Here is a 10,897-nt window from a genome sequence, read left to right as displayed (position 1 = left end):
AAACCTCCTTTGTGAATTCGGGCCTAGAGTCGGGACACATCGAGAATCGAGATTGGATAATGCTGCGAGAAGCTTTTTCCCATTTACTTTTACCGAAACCGCTACCATACACAGAATCTGATGCGGGTGAGTTCCCCTTTCTTTCTTTTTTCGAGTAAGTGAAAAGTGTTTAAATTGTACAGGTATGTGATATTATGTTTACCTGTGTATGAAGTACAAGTGTAATTTCGATAATTTTATTGTAAAATAATAATTTCTGTGTGTGATGGCAGCTAATAACGTTCTTTTCTATGGTGGAAATTGGGCGTGGTTTGTATGGGCTACCACCGTGGTGAGCATGCTCTGTGCCCGGAGGTTTGGGGGACGTTGTCCTCGCTGAACCGGTGATTGTAATGCAGTGGGGCAAGACCCGAGTTCTTGTCTAAAATTTCCGGTATAGGCATACAGTGCGCTCTAGACGGCTTATAAGTAACACCGCCCTTGTAACTAATTCCTTTTCACATAATCATTTTTAATCTTAATTAGGTATTTTATATTTTATTGGGCAAAGTAAAACTCAAACTGTTAATGATTAATTCAACGTGACGTCACATAGACCTCTAGATCTATTCTAGACCTAGACTAGTCTAGGTCTAATGTTGTATTTTTGATTTCCTTATTTTTTGAAAGGCCAATTTATTAGCACGACCAAAGCCGGCTTGTTTAGGTAAGGCACAGTAAATCGCCTCAAAAAGCTGCTGCGGTTTGTAAATGAATGGTAACTGCATGCTAACTTTCACATAGTCATTGATGACTGTGTTAACATAAAAACATGCAGAAATATGACATGAGCGTATTACACTTTACGGCTTCACATCTTCAGAATCAGATCATATTAAACTAACGTCGCGGTTTAGCTGCATCATTTTGGAAGGAGCTTTCATGCATTGCGTATAATGTGCTAGTCTTTAGACACATGATGTGACCGAGAAATGAGAATATTGATTCATTTGATTAGTAGTGGTTTTTTTTTTCTTCCTTATTTGTTGTTAGTCTATGTTTTATTTTTATCATTATAACTCCTAATCTAACGTTAGGTTATTATTAAGACACTCCACTTTTTTATTGGTGCTTTTCATTATCAGTTTTGACCTGAGACGGACCTAAAAGGATAAAATGGAGAAAGAAGGAGAAGAAATGCCAGCTGAATCTGGAGAGAATTTTGATGTTTATGATGAGAATACAGGAAACATTGATCATGTCAGAGACAGACAGGAACCAGACAATGCTTCAGAGGTTGTGTAAGTGTTTACTATTTTGTTTGCTTGCTTGTTTGCTTGTTGTTTTTTCTTTGTTTATTGTTGGATTGTTTATCAGTGTTAATGTCAATGTTGTTGCATTGTATTTGTCACTCCAAATTCATGATCTTTTAAAAAGAAAGTTAGGGATTATGGTGGTGCAGCTGATGGAAAATTACTTATGATAATGATAAGAAGAAGAAGGAGGAGGAGGATCCGAGGAGGGGGAGGGGGAGGGGTCTTGTTTACCATTTCCATTTTAATGTCTACATAAGGGGCTGATTACCCTTCAAACAGAAGTTTATTTCAATGGGTCCACACATTTTGAAAACAGTTACAACTGAGTATACATATACAGGGTATGTACAAAACAATCTGTTTGTTGTCTGCTGAGTGGAGAGCTGTATGGTTGACTTCACCATGGGAGCACCAACTGATGAAATGATGTAATGATGACCCAAATGTAGATATGTCCTGCTGGCCTTTTTAGTGTAAATTAATCAATGTGATTATGATTTAATTTGAAATTGTTTTTTTGTAGAACAACTTCATTAATTTGATGTGTCAGTAACCAATTGTTCTGTCGCTGATGTTATTAAAATCTTGTTTCATTCTTTTCCAGGATTGATCAGGCCAGCAGCAGTGGGCTGCAAGCAGACAGTGCAGACGAAGCCCAGACGGGGCCGACCCCGCCCCCGCCCAAGAGAACGACCAGCCAGGCCGGGAGGTCAGAGTTCAGGTCAAGGGGTCCTTCGGAGACGGAGGCAGGGGCCAGTGATGAAGACGGTGATAGGAGTATTGTGAAGGGACCAAGGTTACCAGGAGTCAACTGTCCAGAGAAAATAGTAAGGGGTTTTCTGTAGAGAGTGAAAGGTGAGAGAGAGAGAGAGAGAAAGAGAGAGAGAGGAATCGGGGAGCATGGTAGAGGCATTGGGTGGTATTCTCATAAGTTAAGCCGGGACTAAGTCCAGACTAAACAAGAATTTTAGTTCACACTTCTATGGAATGCTAGGTTTCATCTTCCTCCTTCAATATTTATGACAAAGATAATCTACCAAAGACTTTTTGGAAATTCAGTTCATACTCATATTATCTTTTTCTTCCCATTTCATTGCAAAATTAATTTTTTTGAGATTTTTCATTGAAGGATTAAAATAATCTGTACAGGATAAATGAGTTGACAACAGGCACTCCATAAAAGTGTGGACTAACTTAGTGCGCGCTAACTTAGTACGCGCTACCCGAATACCACCCATGATAAGTGGCCTACATTTAAGATAGAAAGAGATGTTCTGTCTAGATATTAAGAGGAGAGGGAAAGATAAGGGGAGGGAAGGAGCAACAAGAAGAGAGTGAAATAGGGGCAAGCGAGAGAGATGAACAAAAATGGAAGGGAAGTGGCAGGCCTATGAGAAGGGCCAAGCTCCCGGCTGTCAAGAGTTCAGAGAAAATATAGATTGTTTGTATATACAGGTCAAGAGGAGAGTGAGAGAGGGAGCAGAGGCTATGTGGGAGGAGGGAGCAAGAAGCGAAAAGAGCTTAAAGGGATATGTTTAACAATGTTATATCTGAGATGCACGGCCCTATGCGTTATCAGTGTCTGTGATATGCTGTTATATTGAAGCCCTAAAAAAATTGCACTTCAAAATATCAAGAAGTGCCTCAAAAAAGTAAAAACCTTGGGAGTGAGTGGTTTTACCATACTCGTTTTCCCCGTTTGGCAAACACAAAGTTTGATTTAGATTTTCAATCATAAATATCTTGATAATCTGACAGACGATCGGCTTGTAAAAGTCATGGTGTTCCTGATTAACCTAAAGGTCTATTAATTATCATTGCAGCATGAGCTAATTAAAGGATTTTTTTAAAGGATCTAAGGCAAAGTTACCGGATCCCTTTAAGATGAAGACAAAAGGAACAAGACAGAGCATTACAAAAGGAGAAAGGAAATGGAAAGACATGTTTCAACACACAATCCAACAGACATGTACAGTAGTTATACATTGGGAAGGAGTAAACTTGTGAACAGTTTAAAGCCCCACTGCAATACTTGTAGCTACTTGCTCCCTCTATATAGAAAACAATGCCTAAGCGGCGCCTGTTGGTCCCCCATGATCCTCTTTTCCTTATGTTGATAGAGAGCTGAGTTGGAGATAAAGACCTGTCAGTGACCATGATGGGTGGTCTAATCCTTCCTGGCCAAACTAGTGCAGACGGGCTTTAAAAGAGATGAAACTAATTTTAAGAGTGCTCTGGTAGTTGCAAATAATTTTGGAAGCACAGGGGAGTTATTTGTTAGTCCAGAGGATGGAAACTTGTTCTTAACAATGAGCTATCATGAGATTTAAATTACAAAAACACTTGAAATATCTACGTAATACCCTTTTGGGAATATATATCGTGGAATTATAAATATTCAAATGTGTTTTAAGAATGGAAATTAATTGAAATGTTTTATTCATCTCATCATAGATTATCTGTTTAGACCTTGCAAGTGAAGTCAACAGAGTGCCTTTTCTACAGAGAGATGGGTGAGTACAAACAAAGGAATAACGTCCTGGGCATTGTTCAACAAAACTGTCATAAGTACAAGTTTTCCGACATCCCTTTGAAACGTGTGTATTAAAAATGAATTGCTTCAATTTGGATGTCGGCAAAAGATTCATGAAATGCTGCCCTAATATTTTGAATTGTGTATACTTCATTAAAAAAACCATCATAAGTTGTTCACTATAAGGTCATATTTCACTACTTGAAATGAAACCAATACATGTATATCATTCATTTGAATAGAAAGGAAAAAGACAGATCACATCTAATTAATTTATGTATTCATAGAGTTCAAAAGGAAATAATTCTGAACTACATATACTGTACATGTTATACAATTATTCCCTCTTTCATTTTAACAGGACGAAACATCTACCCATTGAGCTGGTAAAACGGGCTCTGAGTATGTTTATACGAACCAAGAGTAACATCAACCCCAGACACCAATTCGCATTGGTGGTGCTACAGGAGAGTGCAGTATGGGTAAGTCTCCATTTATTGATCATTTTAAAAAAATGGCATTTTCAAAAATCAGACAGGTTGCACAATGTTGGTGCACTGAATTCTTTGTATTCTGTTCAAACTGTCATTGAATTATATAATTTGGTTGTAAACTTGTCATCAGTCATTGAATTATATAATTTGGTTGTAAATTTGTCATCACAGGCCTGATAAAAACCTGATTTAAATTTTCCAGATTTTTGTTTCTTTCTTCTTCCAGATTTTCCCCTAATTTTCTCTATTCTTCCCTCTTATTTCCCAATGTTTCTTACTCAAAAGGGGGCGAATATTGTTAGATGCCATTTTTACCCCCAAATCCTCCTCTTCTTTTTTTACTCAAGGGGGGCGTGGTTGAGGGGGGGAAAAATACTTTTTTTTAGTGCTCACTATCACCCCTACAACAGTTATTTCATGCAAGGCATCTTGGTAGTACAATGTCACTGTCAGAAAAACCCTGCTTTAGTAAGAAATTAAATAAGCACCAACATGTAAACCTGAACCTTTGTATGCCTTAAGAATAGTCAAGATTACATACATAACTTCATTCTCCTCCTCTTCATCCTGATTTTTGATTTTTATTTCTGCTTTCAAAAGCTGCAAGACTTCACGTCCGATGTGGAGGAGTTTCTCAACGTGATGTTTGATCTGACCAGTGAGACGCGGGATTGTGAGTCATGTGACCTGACGTCATTGTTTGAAACCATGTAAGTTGAGCAGTGGCTTTCAACATTTAAAACTCATTTGTGGTAGTGAATGGAAAGACACATCAGTGGCAGATGGGGGTGCAGAGATGACAACTGTTCCGTTTTTGCCGTATTTGTTCCGTTTTTTTTGTATGAATACGGCAGTACGTTTTTTGTATGTTTTGTTACCGTTTTTTTTTTTTTTTTTTTTTTTTTTTTTTTAGTGACGTTTTTCTTAATTTCTGATCATGGGCTTTGTGTCGTAAGTGTATTATGCACCTACATCTTCAATCAATGCACGCAGGATTGTGATACGGGCCCCAAACTGCGCACATTGCGAACAACCCACATGTAATGTATGCACGTCGCGCTCCGATCCGGGTACTTAAACGTGGTACTGCCGGGGTTTTTTAAGCTGCTCGATTGGGCGATATGTTAAGTTGAGAGATTTTTTTCAAAAATACTGTTTTTTGCTCTTAAGAATACTTTTTTTTGTTAAAGAAGGTTGGCATCTCTGGGGGTGGGGTTCAAAGGGGACACATGCTGTGTTCCCCCCCCCCCCACCTCAAAAAAAAAAAAGAAGATAATAATAGTAATAATAATAATAATAATAATAATAATGATAATAAAAAATATAATAAAATGAAATAAAATAAATAAATAAATAAATAAATGAATGAATGAAGGAAGAAAGGAAGGAATGAATGAATGAATAAATAAATAAATAAATAAATAAATAAATAAATAGATAGATAGATAAATAGATAGATAGATAGATAGATAGATAGATAGATAAAATAAAAACTTGAAAATGTGAAGGCAAAAATCAATTTTCTTTTCTGTGAAAGAGTGCAATATGAGCATGGTTGGACGCTCTTTAAGAATTTAAAGTTTGTTTCTGACTTGTAAAAATAGAATGCTCTTAAGAGGATCTACAAGAAAATGAAGTTGGGAAAAGCTCCTGTCGAGGAATCATGGTCTGGGCACAAAGTGATTGGCTAAGAACCCCAAATATGTGTGGTAACCAAGAATATCTATACCAGAAAATATATCTATATCTATGTCAATAAAGATGGAAAGTACACATAGAAAAATAGTTTTGACAACCAAAATTTCCCAGGAGTTGAGAAAATATGCCAAATGTTGGAAGTTGATTTCAATGTCAATAACCATTATCGTTATGTATTCAAATTTGTACACGTTTGGGTAGTGACGAACTGTTTCATTTAGCTGTTATGAGTTATGGCATTTCACTAATTAGAAAGCTCATTGCGTACATTAAAGGCATCGTTTAACAATCTTAAATCTGAGATGCATGGCCCTACGTGTTATCAGTGTCTGTGATATGCTGTACTATTGAAGCCCTTAAAAAATGGCGGTCCAAAATGATCACAAAGTACCTCAAAAAAGTAAAAGTCTTTGAGTGACCGGTTTTACCATACTCATTTTCCCAATAGACTGTGGTGTTATAAAAATTTATTAATTTTGATTTCCAATCATATATATCTTGATAATCAGACAGGCGATCGGCTTGTAAAGGTCATGGGGTTCCTGACTGACCTAAAGGTTGATAATTATGATTGTAGCATGAGCTAAATCCAGGATTTTGTTTAGAATCTGAGGCAAAGATACCCAATCCCTTTAAGTAGATGTGTCAGATGTAAGATGGAAAAGAAGACACTGCTTTACCATTGAGAAAATATTCTTCTTGGCATTTATAAAGGAATGACTGGAACTAGATTCTTAATGCTATCTTCTTCTCTTTACTACAGTGTACATAAAGTAGAATTGCCAGTGATTGAAGACATCGAGGTGTTGCCTCCTCCTTACATCGTCAGAACGCTGTTTTTCTATGGAAGGTCAGCTCTCATACCCGAGTTTGACAACGGCCGAGAGGTGAGTGCCGGTGTAACTGTTTTGTATATGTAGAAGCAGCCATATCTAGTTTTAGAAACCGCTCATTCATTGGCACACACACACACACACACACATATATAGGTATGTGTGTAGAGTCTGTGGGGTGGGGAATAGGAGACCAATGCATGTGACGCCATGAAGTGCTACTGTGCGGAGTGCATGGTGGCTTCCATATTTTGCAATAATGCCATATGACATTATAAAGCTTCAATTGAAATTATTTTAAGTAGATTGGTGAATAGATATTGAATACACTTGTATGCTTAAAGTTATAGACCAGTTCTGGTCATGCGATTGCATTGTGAAAGAAACTTTGTGGAATCAATCAGAAAAGGTTGATCATCTAGCATATAAGTATTGGTGTGTACTGCATGGTTCTGGAATCATCAAAATGATAAGAAATTTGGCCCAGTCTTGGTAAAGTTCGAGCACTGTACACAGAAGGATGTATATGGGACAATGCGATATCTGTCCAGGCCGGATAGATATGATAATTTACAAAATATATCAATTATTACCGTATTTGCCGGCGTAAAGGCCGCACCCCCGCATAGGCCGCACCCCCGATTTTGACATTTTAAAAAAAAAAAAAAAAAAAAAAAAAAAAAAAAAAAAAAAAAAAAAATCGTTTTTTTGTTGTTTTTTGTTGTTGTTGTTTTGCTGCCGAAAACCCACGCGTGGAAGGACCTTCATTTAACATCGAGGTGCAGTTAAAGGCGCTGATTTGTGCTTGTAAACTTGTCACAAATAATAGTAACAATGTCGTTTTTAGAAGAATGTGTAAGATCATTAATGTGAATTAAAAACAATAAAGTACCTATGGTACCAGTGGTGTACCTTGTGGTACACCATTTGTTATAGAAAATAATTTGAGGAACTATTATTATAAACTACATATTGAGATCTATTAGAAAGATTACTTTCAAACCAAGATGACAGTCAAATTTTAGTGTTGTTGTAGTTTCCGAGTGGTGAGTCAACACACTGATTACTGAGCTGGGAGACATTGCCAGGCATAGCGCCATAAATCGAAACTAAAAAAAAAAAAAAAAAAAAAAAAAAAAAAAAAAAAAAACTTTTTTTACTCTTTCGCCGCATAGGCCGCACCCCGACTTTTTGATATTTTCTCTTCCAAAAATACTGCGGCCTATACGCCGGCAAATACGGTAGGCGGTTTCCTGGCAAAATTTGTATCATCACGTATTAGTCAAAATATAATCTTTCACATGATTGGTAATGAGAGCTTCCATTTCATTTTTTGAGAGGGGGGCATTTCCAAACTGGTCTATACCTTTAATGACTCATGCTCTAGCAATTATTTCTTTGCAGTCAATTTTCTAACATTCATGGCAACTCTAGACTTAACCTATCTCAGCTAGGACAATCATAGAAATTTGGAAGTTTGAATGAGACTTAAAACAAAACCGTGAACGCTCATTTGTCCACCACATGCAGGTAATTTTATGACAGACTAACTTACTATGATTTATAAGCAAACCACTCTGTAAGATGTGTAAATGTTTTTTTTGTTTTTTTCCCCTGGTGTAGGCTCAAGTAGCGCTATCCGCCTCACCATATTTCTTCTTTGATGTGTTTTATCTTCATGAACCACCGTCCGAAGAAAACTGCTGCAAGGTAAATTTATTCAGAATCAGCTATACAGTCTTTGAGATTTGGTCCCATATCAAACAAGTATCCCATTTATTCTATTTCTGAGTTCCTTACACCATTGTCTTTTATCCAAAAAAACAAATCACATGAGCTTCTTTATGGTTAAACTATTAATTGTAAATTCTGTCATGGCCCTTTAATTTTGTAAATACTTGTTCTTGTGCAAGACTTTATGTGAAATTGTGGTCCTTTTCATAAAATTTGAAGCAGATTAAAGTTCCCTATCACCACCTTTTAACCAGTTAGGGCATAAATCTTGCTCCCATTTTGTAGGTGTTATAACATTTCAATTTGTTATAAGCACTTTAATACCTTATCAAGTTCCAGAGCAATCTATGTACAGAGTTTGGCCAACTCAGATTCCATGGTCAGTAGCATGTGCTCAATTAGTGGGCCCACAAAGAATCTGTAGTTGTGCACCATATAAGGTAGCTGCTGACTGAATGTGAGGTCCAAAACTGAGTTTATAGATGGCACTGCCAAGGTCTAGTCAGCACTGTCTTCATGTGCTGGCTTTGTGTAGTAGGTCATGTTCCAAATATACAGTTTTTAATTCCTACAATTTTTATTACAATAAAACCTGTAAAGACAAATTAAGCGAGATAAAGAAAAGGGGTCTTTATAGACAGTTGGTCATTATGTATTCATTCCATTATTATGCATTTCAATGAGAAACACTATTCAAGGAAAACCTACAATTAAACAAAAATTGTATTTTTAGATAGGTGGTCTTTCTGTACAGGGATTGCTAAGGCAGGGTTGAATGTATGTGATTGTGAGTGACCAATGATGTTGATTTGATACTTTTTTGGGGGTAATGTTTATACCTTTGCAGGATATCTATGATGTTTTCCTGGACCTTGACAAGAACAATACATCCTACATCCATGAGGTCGGACGAAACACAACCAATCTTTACAACAGGATGGCATCGCTGGTGGCTCACCCGCTTCAGAGACCTGAACAAGTGTTTGCTTTGTACTCCCTGGACACCGACAAATGAGAAAGACGTTTGGCAGCATGGTGTCTACAAAGGATTGAACCTGTTGCTTCCACCATGGATCATTAGTTGGTGTTCATCAGATATTTACAGGACATGGAACAATGATAAGACCTTTGGCAGCATGATGTCCAAGGATTGAACCTGATGCTTTTATCAGGGATCATCTAGCTGAAGACGTCAGTAGGTGTTCATATCATATTCCCTGAATATGGAACAATTGACAGGTCATTTTGCTGCATTGTGTGTAAAGGATTTTACCTGTTGCTTATGCCATGGATCACCTACAATGTACTTGAAGACCTCAGTAGTTGTTCACCTCATATTTTCTGGACACGTAACACGTAAGAATGATGGGTCATTTTCTTTTTGCATGGTGTCCTCAAGGATAGACATTGCTAGACTTCCCTAAGATACCTTCATGGTGGAGAAGATCATTGTGGTAAAGAGCAAGTAGCATCAAAGACTTAACTCCCATCTCGCTGCATAATCATGATGATGATGATGCTTCTTAAGGATTGTCCTTGAAGGCAGGTGCTACTTCCATGGATGATCTACCTGAAGACTTACGGTGTTCACCTCGTTTTCTGGACACAGAAAAATGATAGGTCAGACATTGTGCTGCATGGTACCCTGGAGGAGTAATTTGATACAGAAGACATTTTTACGATCATGATGGGAAGAGCAAGTAGCTCAGCTTAGGCCATCCTTTATGATGATGGTTTTTGAGGATTGTTCCTTGAAGGTAAAGACCAGTTTTGGAAACGCCCCCCTTTGAAAAAATGAAATTGAAGCTCTTATTACCAATCATGTAAAAGAATATGTTTTGACTAATTCGTAATCATACAAATTTTGCAGAGAAACCGCCTACTAATTGATATATTTGGTAAATTATTATATCTATTTGGACCTGATAGATATAATGCACGAGTCGCACACGTGTGCGTAGTCCCATATACATCCTTCTGTGTACAGTGCTTGTAACTTTACCAAGTCTGGGCCAAATTTCTTATCATTTTGATGATTCCAGAACCTTGCAGTACACACCAATACTTATATGCTAGCTGATCAACATTTTCTGATCGATTCCACAACGTTTCTTTCACAATGCAATCGCATGTCCATAACTGGCCTTTATCTTTAAAGGTAGTTACATTATTTCTGGGATTGTCTACCCGAAGACCACACAGCAAGTGTAAGCCTCATGATGTCACTGAGATAAAACCATCCTTACAAAGTTGCTGCACGGCTGGCAGAATGCCGTATTGTGTTTACCGGTAGCTGTTCTGCTAAACAAA

General features: G+C 37.3%; 1 protein-coding gene across 2 annotated transcripts; it reads left to right on the top strand.

Annotated features, from left to right (window-relative positions):
• Positions 1–10,426, top strand: LOC588499 (BRISC and BRCA1-A complex member 1). 2 transcript variants are annotated; one of them, XM_030980073.1, is made up of 9 exons: positions 1–126; positions 1,125–1,280; positions 1,900–2,122; positions 3,750–3,808; positions 4,190–4,310; positions 4,923–5,032; positions 6,784–6,907; positions 8,477–8,563; positions 9,435–10,426. In XM_030980073.1, exons 2-9 carry the CDS (start codon positions 1,156–1,158, stop codon positions 9,600–9,602), a joined length of 1,017 nt encoding a protein of 338 aa, XP_030835933.1. In that variant the 5' UTR covers positions 1–126; positions 1,125–1,155; the 3' UTR covers positions 9,603–10,426. The 2 variants fall into 2 exon arrangements, with proteins under 2 accessions (XP_030835933.1, XP_030835939.1); XM_030980079.1 differs by having other exon boundaries at positions 80–154.
• Positions 10,427–10,897: the final 471 nt, after the last annotated feature.

Source organism: Strongylocentrotus purpuratus, unplaced genomic scaffold (genome assembly GCF_000002235.5).
Source record: "Strongylocentrotus purpuratus isolate Spur 01 unplaced genomic scaffold, Spur_5.0 spur5_contig_817, whole genome shotgun sequence".
Taxonomy (NCBI): domain Eukaryota; kingdom Metazoa; phylum Echinodermata; class Echinoidea; order Camarodonta; family Strongylocentrotidae; genus Strongylocentrotus; species Strongylocentrotus purpuratus.
This window is presented reverse-complemented; position numbering and strand designations above follow the sequence as displayed.

Coding starts and splice junctions, on each gene's coding strand:
- LOC588499 (XM_030980073.1), top strand. CDS start 1,156: ATGGAGAAAGAAGGAGAAGAAATGCCAGCTGAATCTGGAGAGAATTTT. Junction 5,033..6,783: donor ACGTCATTGTTTGAAACCAT/GTAAGTTGAGCA, acceptor TCTTTACTACAG/TGTACATAAAGTAGAATTGC. Junction 6,908..8,476: donor AGTTTGACAACGGCCGAGAG/GTGAGTGCCGGT, acceptor CCCCTGGTGTAG/GCTCAAGTAGCGCTATCCGC.